This window comes from Malus sylvestris, chromosome 3 (assembly GCF_916048215.2).
Source record: "Malus sylvestris chromosome 3, drMalSylv7.2, whole genome shotgun sequence".
Classification (NCBI taxonomy): Eukaryota; Viridiplantae; Streptophyta; class Magnoliopsida; order Rosales; family Rosaceae; genus Malus; species Malus sylvestris.
The window spans coordinates 22,076,393-22,095,575 of record NC_062262.1 but is presented as its reverse complement, the minus strand read 5'-3'; the positions used below and the strand labels follow the sequence as shown (position 1 = coordinate 22,095,575).

Below are 19,183 nucleotides of genomic sequence, written 5' to 3'. Positions count from 1 at the left end.
ACCAGTTGATAGAAATCCCAAAGGATAATTTGATTAATTGATAAAAAGATGTCCAAATGATTACAAAGCCATAGCTTTAAATAAGCCTTTTACAACCTTTTTGGAAACTCAAAAGACTTAGGGAATTAAAATGAAAATAACTAACATATAATAAAGCCCTTGAAACCCAAAAGACTCTATTTATTAGTAGACTGATGTTTCGATGACTTTCTGCAAAAGATGGCTCGAGTCACCTTTGTGGGAGAATTATTTTAACACGTTTCTGCGAAAAGTGGCTCAAGCCACTTTTATGGGAAATTAATACCCCTTTTATGATTGCGCCCTTTTGTCTTCCGACGTTCCATCTCCTCCTCGATCCATTTCGCCATTTGTTCTACATCAGTCCCCTCCACTTCAGAAGAACTCGACCCCGAGTTATGATCAGGATAAAGAACTTCATCATCATTGAAGGTATACAAATCAGCAACGTTGAAAGTATTGGAAATTCCCATAGACTCCGGCAAATCAATAACATAGGCATTGTCATTAATTCGCTTGATAACTTTGAATGGACCATACTTTCGTGGCTTTAACTTGCTATAAGTTCCGACAGGGAATCGTTCTCTTCTCAAGAACACCATGACAGAATCTCCTTCCTTAAACACTTTCACCCGCCGATGTTTGTCCACTGCTTCCTTATACTTAACATTGGTTTGTTCAAGCCGTTGCTTGACCTCATCATGAATTGCCACCACATCTTCAGCCATATTTTCTGCAGCAATGCTAAGTCCATGTCCCTTAGGTAGCTTCACCAAATCCACCACATGATGAGGAGTGGCAGTGTAAACAATGGAAAATGGTGACTTACCAGTAGCACGATGCACAACACTATTATAAGAAAACTCCATCTGAGGTAGGGCATAGTCCCATTGTTTTGTTTTTTCTCCGCAAATGCTTCGAACCATGTTACCAAGAGTCCTATTTGTGACCTCTGTTTGTCCATCAGTTTGGGGATGTGCAGTAGTACTTCGATTCAAAGTAGTCCCAAACATTCTCCATAATGTAATCCAGAAATGACTCAAGAACTTGGTGTCTCGATCAGAAGTGATGGACTTAGGTACCCCATGCAATCGAACAACCTCCCTGAAAAACAGTTTGGCTATGTTTGATGCATCAGCGGTTTTTCTGCAAGCAAGGAAATGAGCCATCTTGGAGAACCTGTCAACCACCACAAAAACTGAATCCATTCCCCTTGGTGTTCGGGGTAGTCCAAGCGCAAAATCCATAGCAATGTCCTCCCAAATATCGTTAGGAACAGGTAAAGGCATGTAAAGACCCGTATTTTGGACTTGCCCCTTTGAAACCTGACAAGTGTAACACTTCCTCACAATGGCTCCAACATCCCGTTTCAATTGTGGCCAAAAGTACCTTTCTTCCAAACTTGCTATCATCTTGTCACGACCAAGATGATTGCTTAATCCTCCTCCATGCAAATCTTGAATAAGCTTTTCCCGCAAGGAAGAGATAGGAACACATAATTGGTTACCTTTGAACAGAAAACCTTCGTTGATAGAGTAATCTGCCATAGGTTCATGATTGATGCATTTCCTCCATATTTCTTGAAAATCATCATCGGTTGTATACAACTCCTTTAAGCACTCGAAACCCACAACTTCTTGGGAAAGAGTGATTAGCAATGATGCTCGTCTACTCAAGGCATCGGCAACACGGTTTTGAGCTCTAGATTTGTGCTTGATAACAAATGGAAATTTTTGCAAGAACGTTACCCATCTGATATGCATTTTATTAACATGCTTCTGATTGTTAATAAACTTCAAGGCTTGATGATCCGTGAATAACACAAATTCTTTCTGAATGAGATAGTGTTCCCATTGTTTTAAAGCTCGAATCACCGCATAAAACTCCTGATCATAAGTGCTCCATTTTTTACGGGCTTCACTTAGCTTTTCAGAGAAAAAAGCTATAGGTCTCTTCTCTTGGGAAAGGACAGCACCCACTCCCACTCCACTTGCATCACATTCGACTTCGAATACTTTCTCAAAATTTGGAAGAGCTAACACCGGAGCAGTACAAAGCTTCTCTTTGATCAAAACAAAGCTTTGTTCTTGTTCATCTCCCCAACGGAACTTGCCTTTCTTCAAACATTCTGTAATGGGTGCGGTGATGGTGCTGAAATGCCGCACAAATCTCCGATAAAAAGTAGCCAAGCCATGGAAACTCCTCACGTCGGAGACGGACTTCGGAGTTGGCCATTCTCGGATGGCCTTAGTCTTCTCATCATCCACTTGAATACCATTTTCACCAACCAAAAATCCTAGAAATAGCAATTTACTTGTACAAAATATGCATTTCTTGAGATTCATATACAATTTATTTTCTTTCAAAACACCCAAAACGTGTCTCAAATGCATCATGTGTTCTTCTCTGGTCTTGCTATAGATTAAGATGTCATCAAAGTAAACCACAACAAAGAGACCAATAAAGGGACGAAGAACCTGATTCATAAGCCTCATGAAGGTACTCGGTGCATTAGACAATCCAAATGGCATCACTAGCCACTCGAACAGTCCATCCTTACTCTTGAACGCCGTTTTCCACTCATCTTCAGGCCTGATTCGAATTTGATGGTAGCCACTGCGAAGGTCAATTTTTGAAAATAATTTCGAACCTTCAAGCACATCTAGCATGTCATCTAACCGAGGTATTGGAAATCTGTATTTGATGGTGATTCAGTTAATAGCTCGGCTGTCTACACATATACGCCATGCCTTTTTCTTTTCTTTATCTTTCTTTGGAACCAATAGGGCAGGTACTGCACAAGGGCTCATACTTTCTCAGATAAACCCCTTTCGCAGCAAGTCTTCAATTTGTTCCCTCAAAATCTCATTTTCTGCAAGGTTCATTCGATAATGGGGAAGATTTGGTAGGCTAGCTCCAGGTACCAAATCAATTTGATGTTGGATGTTCCTCATGGGAGGAAGCTCGTTAGGTAACTTGTCAGAAATGAGTTCATGAAATTCCTCCAATAATTGCTGCACTTCTGAAGAGATTTGTTCATCTTCTTTGTTTTCTGTCAATAGTCCCTTCATCACGATCGGAAAGAAAGAATCTGCTTCTTTTATGGCCCCTTCAATCTCCTGCTTATCACTAATTAGAGTGAGGAAACTAGTATTCTTTGCTTTTGGTACTTCAGAGGGCGAAACATGAGCCATCGCAATCTTCTGATTATTCCAAGTAAATAACACCACATTATCTCGACCCTTCAATGTCGAATCCACATCAAACTGCCACGGTCTCCCTAATAGTATATGACAAGCATCCATATCAATAACATCGCAAAGTACTTCATCACAGTAATGCTTACCAATGGAAAGTGGGACACGACAAGTTTCTGTGACATAGACGGAAGGTCCTTTCTTCACCCATCCAAGTGAGTATGGGGTGACATGAGTCTCCGTTGGTAGCTGTAAACGCTCCACCACTTTCTTGGCCACAAAATTTTCACAACTTCCATTGTCTACAATCACTTCGCAAACTTTGCTGTTGATGGAGCAAAGAGAACGAAAAATGCAGTGTCGTTGCCCATCCTCTTTTGGTGTTAAAAGAACTCGCTGCAACACCAAAGCGAGACGATCCATTCCTTCTTCAGTTGCGAATTCAACGCCTTCATAGTCATCATCACCAACTTCTTCTTGGTCCCCTTCAGCCTCCAACAAATTGGCTTGTCTCCGTTCAGGACAAACGTTAGATCGATGCCCGATTTTGTTGCAACGACAACAAATGTCTCCCATAGGCTTGGCGTACGGATTCTCCCTTGGAGGTTGGTTTCTATTCTGCCCATTGTTAAAAGTTCTGCTACTCCCTTCATTTGCTGCTCGAGAAGAAAAACTTGAAGGTTTCAATTCTCCCGAACTTTGTGGCATAGATTTCCCTTTGTCGGTGGACGAGACAACAGGGTTTTCAAAATGCTCCGTCACGTTCCTCCGGAAAGAGGTTTGTCGCCTTTCTTTCTCTATTATCTCCGCCTTCAAGGCCATGTTAATGGCCTCTTGCAAACTCCACAGATTTTGCAGCCCAATCTTTTCTTGAATGGAGGGTTTCAATCCATTCACGAACCTTGCAACCCTTTGATTTTCTGTCTCCATCAGATTGTTTCGCTCCGCAAGTCTCATGAAATCATCCGTATAATCAGTCACGTTTCTGTTGCCTTGGACGCAGCTGATGTACATACGATACAAAAGCTGTTCATAATCCGCAGGTAAGAAACGATCCATCAAGAGTTGCTTCATTTTTCTCCAAGTGCGGATTCGATTCTTTCCTTGCCTCTGCCGAGTATTTTGTAATTGATCCCACCAAACAGCGGCAGTTGCTTTGAGACGGAAGGCCACCATCTTCACCATCTTTGTCTCGGGAACCTCCATGACATCAAAGAATCTTTCTACTTCAACTAGCCAATCCAGGAAATCTTCGATTTTAAGGTTTCTTGCAAAAGTTGGAATGTCGGCCTTAATCCGAAAGTCATCAAAGTTGTTGCGGTTTTGATGGTTTGGATTGTTAGCTGCATGTGGTTCCACATCTTCTTCTTCGGACTCCGATTCGCTGTCTTGAACACGGAGCCTAGGAACTCGTAGATTATTGACTCTAGCAGCTCTATGATTATTTGGACCGATGGCTTGGACCAACATCTCACGAAGTTCTCCAATTTGAGTAGTCAAGTTTGTAATCTGTTCAGCTTGAGCATCCAAGTCTGCTCGAGTGATAGGGGCAGGTTCACGATCACGATCACCCATGGATAGATAGGATAATCAACGATGCCAAGATGGGAGAAACCCGCTCTGGTACCAATTGACGCAGCACGAAGCAATGAAAGGGTTACCAGCGTAATCCCTTGTAGAACAAAGTTTACTGGAGTCCACCAGTTGATAGAAATCCCAAAGGATAATTTGATTAATTGATAAAAAGATGTCCAAATGATTACAAAGCCATGGCTTTAAATAAGCCTTTTACAACCTTTTTGGAAACTCAAAAGACTTAGGGAATTAAAATGAAAATAACTGACATATAATAAAGCCCTTGAAACCCAAAAGACTCTATTTATTAGTAGACTGATGTTTCGATGACTTTCTGCAAAAGATGGCTCGAGTCACCTTTGTGGGAGAATTATTTTAACACGTTTCTGCGAAAAGTGGCTCAAGCCACTTTTATGGGAAATTAATACCCCTTTTATGATTGCGCCCTTTTGTCTTCCGACGTTCCATCTCCTCCTCGATCCATTCCGCCATTTGTTCTACATCAGATTAGGGGACTGGAAATTTGTTATTTGGGGACTGCATTCATTCATTCCATCTTCCTAAATTTGGTTCATATCTTCTGACTGCATTCATTCTTGATCCCAAACCGAAAAACTGAAACAATTTCGGGAATCCCGAAATTCGGAAAAACTGAAATTTTGGTTCGGTTTTGGGTTTTACAATCCTATCGCGAAGAGAGTCGGTTTGGGATTCAGGCTTTGAGTTTTGGTTCGGAATCCCAACCTCAAACCAACCCTAATTATCTTAATTTATTTTTATGAACATTTTAATCTAAAATTATTTAAATTATAATAAATAATGAAAAATCACACAAATACAAATACATAGGTATTGAGTGAAATTTGATTTAAATAATCTTTTTTAAATTATCTAGATGTTAGATTTAATTTTGGGCCTCTGATCCTTTTTTATACTTTTAGATTTGATCTTATTTGAATACAACCGTTGAATTATAAGTAAAAAATAAAAAAGAAATGTTTGAAATATGATAGTTTGATGGGTTCAAAATGATTTAAGTAGAATCTAGCCCAAAGTTCTATTTTCTCTCCGAGGCTTATTTTAGACCAATAATTGGAGACGGTTTAAGGGGATTTAAAGTTTAAATTGTAAGGTTGTCCAACTCATTAGAGATGAATTAAGCGTACATAAATATCGTTTGTTCATAAAAAAAAATTGTAAGGGCCTCTTTGGTTAGCCAGATAAGATTGGGTGATAAGAATATGATTGAATTAGCAATGACTTGTAACTCATGTACGAGGGTAAGTTAGATGACTCACTTTATTGCTGATTCATAACATATCATATCGAATCCTGCTTATTTCTCATTTTGACACAACGGATTAAACTCGATCCATTTTAATTGATCACAACCTATCTCATTCAGCTCACCGCCCACCAAATAGGACCCTAGGCTATTTCCCATTGCCCACTCTGCACTTGATTTCCCAAACCAGACTCCCGCAGCCTATTTGCCATTGTAAGTCTTTCCCCGAGTGACGGAGGCTTGGACTGTTTCTTCTTCTTGCTGGAGATCTGGGAGATCGGTGAATAGGGAGGCACGAGTTCGCCAACGTGAGAGAGAAGGAATGGCGCGTTTGGCTTCTTGTTAACGATCCAGAGAGGATCCAAGTCCCACATCTAGCCCGTGTCACATATTCATCCACTACAAATTTTGGGCTGTTACTAACAAATAATATCGTTTGTTAAAAAAAAAAATGTAAACTCTCTTAAAGAGAGAAAAGCAATGATTATCTGACTCCTGGTTTTTCTTCAGGATAATTTGTTTAAGCGAACACTTGTATTAATTTTACATCTAATGTAAAATTTATATGAACAGGAAAGTTTTGAAGCATACTGGATCACTTCTTCCGAGCCACAGCCGCTGCAATTCCACCAGCAAGCAGTCCAACAGCAGTCGCTGCAATTCCTATGCCAATCGCACCATCTGCATTCAAAGAAGGGAGAGTATTGACAGTTTCAGTTTCATTTTCAGAGAGTGAGAGAGGAAAGAGAGAGAGAAATGATTGATTTCTACCTCTTTTGATCCGGGCTTCGTTCATTTTCTTAAGGTTCAGTGCCTGTCTCCAATCAGGTGCAATCTACAAAAGAACCATATCATGGAAAATCTAGTGCAGACCATACGAGCACATTCGAGGATAAGATATGAAGAAAAAACTAACACTTCCTTAAGCATAAGTACTGGCGTCAAGATAATTAATGCAATCTGGACTGCTATATAGAAAGAGACAGTAAACAGAAGATCATAACCGAGTGTTTTCCACGATAAGAGACATGCAGAGCAAGTAGTTTCAAAGTACATAATCAAATCTAAACAAAATCATACCATCAAACTCTGTTCCACAAGTTCCCTGCACCTGGTATGGTCACCACTTCTGTAATACCCAACAGCAAGAAGATATAGTGGCTCTCTCACTTCCAGTGGGTCTTTAGTTGGATCCCTCATAACCTCTGCAATATATCAAGTCAGAAAAATAATAAGTAACAAAAAGCAATAAATTGAACAGCACAAAGGAGGTTGCAGTGTTAAGTGCTTAGGAAAAGACACCATATGGTCCAAAGAGTCACGGTAAGCACATTGGCATATCTAAAAAGACCTAAGGAAGAAAGTGTTTGTGTATGTATTGTACGTTAGTGGGAGTGAGGGAGTATAGGGGTGTGTGTGTGTGTGTGTGTGTGTGTGAGAGAGAGAGAGAGAGAGCCTTCAAGCATTGCTATGCCACGTTGCACATCTTCTGGATTCCTTGAATGAACAAGAGCCCATGATAATCGCATGAGACATTCCTTGAAAACGTGATCAGGGGAACCATTCTGAGCATCAGCAACCTCTTTTTCAATACCCTGTCATAGCATCCATTCAAAAACATAAATCACATGCAAACATCTGCTAAGTACGGTATGCAGCATGACCATTCCTGCCATCTCATCAACTCATCGACATTATAAACAAATCATTTTCCTTTCTAGGATGTTTCTTAGTCATTTATTTACTTCCCCATCTGACCGGATTAGGACTCTATTAAGAACCATCCAATACTCAACCTTTAATATCGTAAAATTCCACTATGATTTTAAATCCTGATGTTTCTGTTGGCTGCTCTACCATTGGTAAGGTGGAAGCCATCTACACCGGTAACTTCACTCATCTAATAGTATGCAACCACTCAGCACTATCCTAGTATATAATACCAACTTCAACCCTAGACATGGGATTTGGCTCATACCGCTCGTTAAGGACCAGTCACTACTCTTCAATGGCTAGAGGAGTCATGGAGCGGTAGAAGTAGTTACTTAAGCATTAAAATTGTAACAACATTCAGATGCTTACAGTAATCGTCGCACTTCAGACATAAAGAAAGGCTTTGCTGTTATTAGTAGTAAAGTAATTTGAAGCTATCATGTACGACAAGTTGTACACTTGTACTACACCTGCAAAAGATAGCGTTTTCTGTAGAAGCTGTTTGGACCCTAAATTGCTCACTATTAGGCAAGGTTCTAAAAGATGCTAAGCGCTAGTCAGACGGTGGGCTGGGGCCTAGCGCCTGGGTGGCTAGGCGAGGCCTAGGCAGGCTCCTAGGCCGATTTAAATAAATTTATTATATGTCACATAAAATAAGTACCCATTTATATTTAAAAAAAATATATAATTGTATTGAGATGCTAAATCTCAAAATAAAATGACATAGAGATTAAAGTACTATAACATATTGAAAATATGGAGAAAAAGCATATAATGAGTGTTCATCAAAGTATTGAGATGCTAAGTGAGAGTCGCGACCAAAGCGGGTCTAGGTGGGCGCCATGTGGGCTAGGCAGACGACCAAGGAGAGCTCCTTTCTTGGTTTTCAAACGCCTAGACATTAATCGGAGCAGTGGCAAGCCGCCTAGCGCCTAGGCGGAGATTTTCAGAATAGTGCTGTTAGGCAAATCAGCAGCTGAAAGTTCCCTTCAAATGAATTTAACTCTAATAGATCTATCCCACAAAGATGCCAAACAGTAAGAGGGGATTTTGTAATATTAATAATATATTTATCTGATTTAATCCCCAACTGATTATTATTCTTCCACTCTTCAAATAATGCAAAGAAATAACCAAAGAATTGTATTAACAGAACTCCAAATCTTAATAGAAAAATAAATAAAAAATAACGACCCTGGCAAGCCACTGAGAGAAAACAAAATGATCGAATTCTGAAACCCTAAAGCTGCAATCCCATTTCAAATCACATGTATGCCAAAAATTAAACACCAAATATTAATACATATACAAAAATAGCAGGGAAAGTGCTTACAGCGATGAGGTCGCGGTCGCACCATGGGATCTGATCGCCACCGGAGAAGAAATTGCTAACCGAGTCGAAGAACTTCCCAACGTTATCCGCCATTCTCGTTTCGTCTGCGTTGTTGGGTTTTGGATTGAGGATCAGAAAGGCGACTTAAACACACAAAACAAGTCACAGTTGAGCTTTCCCTATTTTTCTTTAGCTTTCTTATTGGTAGGCACTCCTTTGAGTTTGATATATAGAGATATTTTATCTATTTAATTACTTCAGGGGCCAAGTCTTTTCTTTTTTGTTTTTGTTTTTATTTTTATTTTTGTCAATAGAACTTTCATTATATTAAAAAGGATAAATTACATAGTAACTCCTCAAGTTTGAGGGTAAATTACAACTCCATACAACAATTTTAAAACATTTCACTTTCATACCTCACTTACTATTTTATTTCAAAATAACACATCCGTTAGATTTTCCATCTAATGGTCTGTTAAATGCTGACGTGGCTGCCACATTTGTGCTGATGTGGCTGCCACTTGGCAAAAATAATAATTTTTTATATATTAACAATATTATAATATTAACCATATTATTTTTTAAATAAAAAAAAACCATAAAAACCTGAACCCAGATCCCCTTCCCCGCAACCCCACATCCCACCCCCACCCCTCACCCATCTCTTCCTTCCCGTCCGTCCGTCCCCTCCACCCCTCCATCCATCCCCTCCACACCCCCCCCATCCCACCCCACCCCCACCTCCCCCGCAAGCCCCCCACCCCACCTCACTTTCTCCAAAACCCTTTCTCCTCTTCACCTACACACAGAGCTGTCAATATTGCACTTTTACCACCTACAGAGACAATTTTCAAACCCCCAATTTACCAAAAAAACCATAAATTCAATCAATTTCACATACAATTCATAAACCCAATTCAAACAGATGCGCATTTGATAGAGAGAGAAAGTAGAGAAAGGAAGAGAAAGAGAGAAGGAGGAGGGCTCCTGTGATGAAACTGACCCAGTCGCCGAGCACCATCGGGCTCCTGGGTGGAGAAGGCAGGTGGGTCGTTGTGCGTTGGGGATGGGGGAAGGCAGGTGGGTCGTTCTTTGTTTTGGCTTTTTGGAACTCTGATTTTTCTTAGCAAAATGGTGAAGACCAAGAAATTGAAGAAATGGTAGTGCAGCAAAAGCCCCAGTTGGTGATGGGATTCGAAGAGAGGGAAAATGATAAATGGGAGAGAGGCTCGGTGAGGGGAGGACGAAAGGAGACGTGGTTTTGGGCACACAACTGAATCCATCTCGTCGCAGCCTGCCATGGCGCTGTGCTTGTAAATGCACCTATTCTCATCTTTGCTTCGTTCTATTGGAGAGATTTCACCAACGAAGGTAGGTGGGTCATCGAGGGAAGGCAGGCGGTCGCCGGGGGGGGGGGGGAGAGGGTAGTAGGTCGTGTGGGTTTTTAGGTAGGTCGTGTGTAGGGGTGGGGGGAAGGGATTTTGTAAATGTGAGTTGAGTTGAGTTGCAGAGGGGTGAGGGGGTGGGATGTAGGGAAGGGGAAGGGGATCTGGGTTCGGGTTTTTGTGGTTTTTTTTTTTTTTTAAATAATAGGGTTAATATTATAATATTGTTAATGTATAAAAAATTATTATTTTTGCCAAGTGGCAGCCACGTCAGCATTTAACAGACCATTGGATGAAAAATCTAACGGAGGTGTTATTTTGAAATAAAATAGTACGTGAGGTATGAAAGTGAAATGTTTTAAAGTTGTTGTATGAGATTGTAATTTACCCTCAAACCTGAAGGGCTACTATGTAATTTACCCTATTAAAAACTAGTACAAGGCTTAAAATGAATCTAATAAACAACAGTAGAAAAAGTAAAAGGCCCATGTAAAATGAGAGCTGCAATCCAAGATACAACGGGAGACCTTGACAAATTTAGGCTCGTAGGCTGTGATAACAAAAAACCAAAAAACCATAGTCTCAAGCAGCATAAACCAGACCGCCGCCGCCATCACATCCTCGGAGAAACCCAAACTCCGAACAGAGATAATAAACACCAGATTCAAGTTTCCTTTATGTACCCTACAAATATATACAAACAAAGTATCATTTCTAATTTGTCCCTTCAAATTCATCCTCCTCATTTTGGTCTTGAAATGTGAATTTAAAGTTTGATTAGACTTGACATTCGTGTCGTGTTTCCTGTGTTCGTGTCGTTTTCGTGTCATATTCGATATCTTAACGGGTCGTGTCGTGTAACATCCGTTAAAATAAATGGATAAAATGACCCGACCCAAAATCGACCCGATAATATTAATGGGTAATATGACCCGACCCGTTACCCGTTAAGGAAAATATATTTTAAACCAATAAATAATCAAATGAAAAACATAATACTAAATAAGTATGTACATACCATATTATCACATTCAAAACATAAAAACGCATTTGTCTTTCAAATATTACATATTTACATACCCAAAATAAGAGCATAATAAAAATAAAAAATAAACATTAGAACATTACAAAATATCAAATGTTCAAAAAATTTGCAAAATTAAGGGAGTTATGTTTCAAGGTTTGGAACCTTGCACATTTTCTTACAATCAAACTCTTCAATTTTCATCAATCACCATGGGAAAAGGTATTGGAATTTTGACTTGATATCTTGTCTTCAAGAGTTATATTGATGATATCTTCAATGAGGCTTTCTACATGAGCACTCTCTCCCCATTTATCCTATGCTAATGTAGAAGTGTGAAAAATATAGAAAAAATATATAAACGCTCGTAATGACAAGCTTTACAACTTTTATAAAGGGCTTAACTTTGAAATGTGTCACTATAATGATATAAATCATAGATCAAAATTTAACCGTCGATTGTTGTTTACATTTATGCTTCATTTTTCTCACCAAATTTTGTTTTTTCATATTTTATTTTTTGAAAACATAATCTATTAGAGGATACAAGAAGATGAACAGTTTGGATCGTTGATATTATGTTCAAAGTGTTACCGTTAGTGAAAATATTGCTTGGTGTTTATAAAGTATCTACAAACTATATAACATCAACTCATATTTTAATTAACCGTAAATATCGGGACGTGATATCAAAGATCTGAACCGTTCATCTTCCTACACCCTCTAGAAGATCATGTTTTGAAAAAAGAAAATTTTAAAAATGAAATTCAATATAAAGAATAAAGCTTAAACGACAATCTACGGTTAAATACAAATTTAAGGTTTATGGATTATTGTGTCGGATTTCGAAGTTGAACCCTTCACGAAAGCTGTAAAGCTTGTCACTACCAGTGATTGTATATATATATATATTTTTTTTACATTTCTTACACTTCTGCAATAATTATTATTAATTTTACACTTAAATAAAAAACACTATTCATGACGGTTTGGAGGGTTTTAAAAATCTAAACGATAATGTAAGTGTAACCATTATCTACTCATGGAGGAATGATGAATCACGAGTGTTTATATAATCTTTCATATTTTTCATAATTGTAGGGATGTCTTATTGCCTATACTAATACTATACTAGTTGATTTTAATTTTGGACAACAACATGTTAAGTAAAATTTATCCTATTAATAATAATAAGAAACTCTTATAATAAAAGTAAATAAATGAATATAACTTAATTTTTTTAACTTATATAAATATATATATTTAATATAGAATATACCAATATATACAATAGGGATATTGTACTGTTTGATTGAGCATATTTCTACCGTCCAATTTCTGTCAAAATTTTTATTACTATATTTTCCTAGCACATGTGTAGATCTGACTAATCCAATGTATTGGGCCACTAACCATAAAAATCATTTTTAAAGAATTTATAAACTAATGATACAACTAAGTATATTATTAAAAGAATAATGCTAGGAATATGAAAATTTAAAACTAAATTTATAAGGAAATTATTACTGGCGCTCTAAAATTCTCATTTGTCATTCCAATCATTCTATATTTAGAAAGAAAAATACATTTGTGAGAAGTGCAAAATGAGATTTTTGAAGTGCTAATAAAAGTTCTCATTTGTAAAACAAATGATGTGTCACCAATAGAAAATAAACACATTAATCAATACTTAAGTAAATATCCACGTCATTTGGTTAAAAAAATTTGGTCTCCCTAGTTTTACCAATATGAAAAAGAAGGGTAATGCTAAAAAGACTAATGATTATTTTTTGAGATTATTACTTGAGTGTTGAGTGTTGATTAATGTATTTATTTTTCATTAGTAACACATCAGTTAGTTTAAAATTTTAAATTCTCTAACATTATCCTTAAAAAAACAAGGCATCATTGTCTTCCTTTCATTTGGTTCTTCCTTATATGCATCTATGTTTTTGTGTTTGACATTTTTTATTATCATGATGAAATACCACCACATATATCATGATTGAAGTCGACACATTTGGTGGAACGAACTCCAAACGCGTACAACATGCATTTGGTGGGTAGTTTGGTTACTCAAAAAAATAAAAAAAAGAGACCAGCTAGTGACTTCATCACTGCAGTCTACCCTTTTAGGTATCGAAAGAGCTCAGAGACATTTTGGTCTCTCCCTGGCCAAACCCAAAACGTGCTATGTGAAATACAGACTTGAAATTCGTTTCTAATTACTAGGGCATCGTGTGGTGGTTAAATCTTCTCGTAACCTAACCCTATCCTAATCCCATTTTACAACACCGTTCTTACAAGTACCAAATATTTTGGCCCCCACAAACATCAAGTTATATTGCATCCCTAAAAAGATTTCAGGATCCAACTCGGTCAATCTTCAAAAGGTACAATCAAAATCTGATAACAACTCTACATAGACGTGTCATGTAATAGCTTAAAAGAATAAGAGACATAAAAACAGAGAAAGTACCACCACACCCTCTTCCAAAAGAAAAAAAGAAGCAAGCGAAAGCTACCATAATCTATTTCCGAAGACACCTGAAAAATTGTGTAGGAACTTCCAACATCTCAACTGACCTGGGCTCCGTAAATCAGTTTTCACCGCAGTTCATAATCTTGGTAAGGACAACGTCCAGCCTTTATAAAATCCAGGTGTCTGTTGGTGCTTCATCTGATTTTAAAGCTATATTTCCTTATTTCATAGAGTGAACAAACCACCCATTAAAGCCAGGAATCTTGGACAAACTGTATATGAAGCCCTGGCGAAAGTCAGCATCAATTGTCATTCCATTCGTCCTCCCTCTAGTCTACACAGCAAAACCACTAGCAGTTGAGAAACGTCCACCACCTGAACAACTTCTGCTACTTCTGCCATTTTATATCTGGACTTGACCAGAACGGGGCAACTTCTGCTACTTCTTCCTTGCCCGTGATGGAATGGGATGGTGTCATCCTAGGAGATACGATCTAGTACAATTCTGGTCTTCTTAAGCAAATTTCCTCAGAAGGTGAGCCGTTTTCTTCTTCATGCTTCGATAATTCTCCATTCCCATTACAAAGTCGCGCGGATAGTGAAGGCGACACAGGCATATAACTACCTGCGTTTAAGAGAGTAAAGTGGTTAGGAAATATATGATACTAGATAACAGAAAAAATAAAAATAAATAGCAGATTGGTCTCATACCTCGAAAAGACGAGCTTCTATCAAACTCTCTCGTCGAATGCAATACGATGGTTCCACATAATACAACAATAAATCCACATATTTCTGATATGATGGCTGCCCCACTTTGGTCATCCCAATCCTAAGATCATAAATTGTAGCATGTAATTACAGTCATCAACTAAATCTGCAATTAGTAACCGGTTGTTTTAGAAGAACAAATAGTATTAACTGAGTATCTAAATTAGAATTCTGATATAAATTGTATAGAAATATCCCCGCCATAAAAGTCAGGGCCCTAGAATTAAGATCAGGAGTACCGGATGCCTAAGTTTTATAAATTCTAATAGGGTATTTTGAAGTATAGACAGTAGCGCACTGCTGTTGTACTCTTTAGCAGGTTTTCTATTAAGTCCCTTGCCGATCCCAATCCATTCATAAAACAACATTTTTTTTTCACGTCAACTAACATAATGAACTTGTCTTGGGTTCACAAAAAGCATGGGTTTTTTAATATTACTACTCAAGGCTGAGCTTGAGCTGCTTTTCAGAGTATACTTTGAAGTCACATTCCCGATTCATGCCTTCTGTTAAACATCAATCATATTAACAACAATGCAACTTGGAACTGATGCTATGGACTTGGCAAAGAGGCATAACACCATCACTTAACAATACCTTAAACATTATGACACTGGCAATGATTGCCAGCGTGGTAAACATGACGTAATAAATAGGGGACACAACCGCAGTGTTGAATGTGTCAAGTGCCTGAAAATTCAGAGTTGAGTTGTTAAGTATAAAATACAAAGACAAAGCTGCCTGTAATTCTTCTAAATAGAAGACTCCCATAAATCAGACAACGATTGCCCATATCTAACATATTCACAATGTAATAGAATTTCTAACCTTATTCAGATAATTCATTTGGGTGATGACACATGTAGCTACAACCAACATAAAAAACCACGTCTCTGGATAGATTAACTGATTCTTCCCCTCAAAAGTTAACTTCAGAGCAGTTCCTAGGGCTTTAACACTCATCACCTGCAAAATCATGAAAAGTAATAAATATATATGACATGAGATGCAGATATAATGAAAACTGAAAGGAAATAATTGCATTACAAGAATTCAATAAAAGCAGACTCGGGTGCAGAGGGACTCAAGAATGAAGTGCTAACAGACATTCATCTTCATCAAACCAAGGAATCAGATTGACCAATATCATTATGTATCAATAACCCACCCAGGCTCCACCTGTATGGTTTTTTTATATAAACATCTGTTCCCTTTAGGATGAATACGAGCATGAAGATATTACATATTAATATTAAAACAATTTAAACGCATGCCATGTGTGAACTTTGTGCCTAAATTTTAAAATTTTAAACGCTTACATCCCTATCAACCATGGTTGTTTAAGTACAGAAGGACAGGAATAAGAGGAGCTCAGTGCAATAATTAGTTTCTTTTCTCCTTTTTGGTGTAGAACACCACAGTTTGATATGAGAGGCACTCAATACAGTAAGGCAGAAAAGAACTATGACTATCAGTAATTCAAACATTTTACCGAGAGAGAACCCATCAATGAACAAATGCCCGTGAAAACTAGCACATTTGTGTGCCCACATTGTGGCACAAAATGGAAGACCAGTATGAAAACCAGAACAATCACTGAACCCACATAAAGCAAGAAAGCTGAAATAGAAAGTATACATTGTTAATTTTCATTGAACGATCATATAATTCAAAAGAACAAAGAGATAAAGAAATTAAAATAAAGTGAATGAGCCTATATCAAACCTGGTTGAGTTGCCATGCTCCATATTTCAAGAACTGAAGTGATAGAATGTTCCTGTGGTGCATGGATAACAATTATGACTGACCCGGAAATGCACATTACGCAGCCCAAAACTCCAAGGCGGTGCAGCCTCTCCTTCAAGATAAAATGCGCAAGCATAGCACTACATCATCCCATTCAAAAAATTTAAAACATTATTAGTAATTCTTAACATCACCATAGCCATAGGACATGATAAAAGTATATAGGAGTAACCAAGCACGGACAAAACAAATATATAAACAGTTACCTGACAATTATACTTAACGCACCGAGAGGGGTAACAAGAACAGCTGGAGCAAATGCATATGCAACGAAGTTTGCAATCTCTCCAACGATCACTATATCAAAAATAAAAAATCAAGACAGATTCTGTGAGCCATCAGTGGAATTTAAATGAACAAAATAAATCTCAAAGCGCTGACATAGTGACATTGGATACCATCAATAGCTAAAATCAAACAGAAACGAAACTTCCACGGTGAAGGAGAATTATTGCCATTGAAAAGCACTTGATCTCAATTGCAAAATGAAACATGAATGATGATAACAGACCAAACAATCATAATTTAGAATCCATGTCAACGATAAGACCAATGACTATAAAGTTTCATACGACAACAATTTGCAAAGAATACGTTGGCTTCTGAAAGATCAAAACATACAACAAAAAATGAAAAAACAGACATGAAAACTTACTGGTAATAAATCCCACCCACCAAAGAGGCTCCAAGAGGTAAGAATACCCGCCATACCCTACAAAAATCAAGAATCAATGAACACCCATTTCAGAGAATCAAAATCCGTGAAAGGAAAACCGAAATTTGAAGGAAAAATAGAAATAAATAAATAAATAAATCACCAGCTCTGACTCCAGAAGCAGCTGCGGCTTTTCTGAGGCCTTTCTTCTTGATGATAAAGCTTGCCCCGATGAAGCCACTTGAAAGCAAAGCCAGAAGAACGCCTTTAAGATTGTCTTTGGAGAAACCCATGTCGAATCTTTGTCTCTTTTTCTGAAAATCTCCTTAATTTCCTCATGGGATCATACAACCGGTCAAACGCTCTGGGAAATCATCCTCGTTGGCCGACCTTTGTGAATATGCTCGTTTTTCCCGTTTGGGGGATGTGGGGACGGACAGCTACGGTGCTAATCAAGATAGATTTTCAGTCTGATCATGGTACATTATATGTTATTATATAAATAGTGGGATATAAGTGTAACATCCCATATCGCTCAGGGGAGTGGATTCTGTAAGCTTATATATATATTCTTATCTCTACCTAGCACGAGGTTTTTTGGGAGCTCATTGGCTTTGGGTTCCATCGAAACTTCAAAGTTAAGCGAGTTCGCACGAGAACAATCCCATGATGGGTGACCCACTGAGAAGTTCTCGTCTGAGTTCCCAAAAACAAAACCGTGAGGGTGTGTCGAGGCCCAGAGTGGACAATATCGTGCTACGGTGGAGTCGAGCTCGGGATGTGGTGGGGGCCCGGGCCGAGAGGTGATAATTTGGTATCAAAGCCAATCCCTAGCTTGAAGTGTGTCAAGGACGTCGGGCCCCTAAGGGGGGTGGATTGTAACATCCCACATCGTCCAGAGGAGTGGATCTTATAAGCCTTATATGTATATTCCTATCTCTACATAGCACGAGACCTTTTGGGAGTTCACTGGTTTTGGGTTCCATCGAAACTCCAATATTAAGCGAGTTCTTGCGAGAACAATCTCATGATGGGTGATCCACTAGAAAGTTCTCGTGTGAGTTTCCAGAAATAAAATCGTGAGGGCGTGGTCGAGACCCAAAGCAGACAATATCATGCTACGGTGGAGTCGAGCTCGGGATGTGGTGGGGGCCTGGGTTGGGATGTGACAATATGTATGTTAAAAAGTTAATAACTTAAAAAAAAAAAAAATTTCACCACTTGCATAAAAACACGTGGTGTACAATTGTGAGTTGTCGGTATTGCGGGCTGCAGATTGTAATATTGATATCTTATTTGTTGGATTCATTAAGCAATTGGATAAGTAGGTCTGTTTACATTAGTATATTTATTTATTGTTTGGACTTAATCCAAAGATACTACACGCTTATTCTCGGAGTACGTGACGCTACAAATGCATAGGTGAAAAACTTTATATTTTCAGTCTTAGTTTCAGTACAATTATTTTAACTTTACATTTTTATATAGGTATTTTTAACGTTATGTCATTATATATCTATTTTTGACTTTATATTTTTATAAAGGTTTTATATTTTAGTTTTGTACTAAAGGAGAAGGAAAGTATGAGTTTGGAGGCCTTTTGAGAGCTCACTAGCTTTGGGTTCCATCGGAACTTCGAAGTTAAGCGAGTTCGTGCGAGAGCAATCCCGTGATGGGTGACTCATTGAGAAGTTCTCGTGTGAGTTCTCAGAAACAAAACCGTAAGGGCGTGGTCGGGGCCAAAAGCGGACAATATCATGCTATGGTGTGAGTTCCTAGAAACAAAACCGTGAGGGCATGGTCGGGCCCAAAGCGGACAATATCGTGTTACGGTGGAGTCGAGTCCGGGATGTGGTGGGGGCCCAGGCCGGGAGGTGACAATTTGGTATCAGAGCCAATCCCTAGCCTGAAGTGTGCCGAGGACGTCGGGCCCCTAAGG

The 19,183-nt window shown here is 38.4% G+C and overlaps 2 protein-coding genes across 5 annotated transcripts; both read right to left on the bottom strand.

Moving 5' to 3' along the window:
* Nucleotides 1-6,066: 6,066 nt before the first annotated feature.
* On the bottom strand, nt 6,067-9,343 carry LOC126616712 (mitochondrial fission 1 protein A-like). Of its 4 annotated transcripts, none has more exons than XM_050284805.1 (6): nt 9,122-9,343; nt 7,532-7,670; nt 7,156-7,280; nt 6,847-6,910; nt 6,667-6,756; nt 6,067-6,494 (listed from the first exon to the last, which is right to left on the bottom strand). In XM_050284805.1, the coding sequence occupies exons 1-5, from the start codon at nt 9,212-9,214 to the stop codon at nt 6,671-6,673; spliced, it is 507 nt and encodes a 168-aa protein (XP_050140762.1). In that variant the 5' UTR covers nt 9,215-9,343; the 3' UTR covers nt 6,067-6,494; nt 6,667-6,670. The 4 variants fall into 4 exon arrangements, with proteins under 4 accessions (XP_050140762.1, XP_050140761.1, XP_050140763.1 ...); XM_050284804.1 differs by having other exon boundaries at nt 6,067-6,488; XM_050284806.1 differs by having other exon boundaries at nt 6,067-6,474.
* A 4,503-nt stretch (nt 9,344-13,846) lies between these two features.
* LOC126616575 (probable magnesium transporter NIPA6) lies at nt 13,847-17,699 on the bottom strand. Its single transcript, XM_050284647.1, has 9 exons — nt 17,408-17,699; nt 17,245-17,301; nt 16,796-16,886; nt 16,509-16,669; nt 16,276-16,403; nt 15,612-15,749; nt 15,381-15,473; nt 14,724-14,844; nt 13,847-14,637 (listed from the first exon to the last, which is right to left on the bottom strand). The coding sequence occupies exons 1-9, from the start codon at nt 17,535-17,537 to the stop codon at nt 14,507-14,509; spliced, it is 1,050 nt and encodes a 349-aa protein (XP_050140604.1). The 5' UTR covers nt 17,538-17,699; the 3' UTR covers nt 13,847-14,506.
* Nucleotides 17,700-19,183: the final 1,484 nt, after the last annotated feature.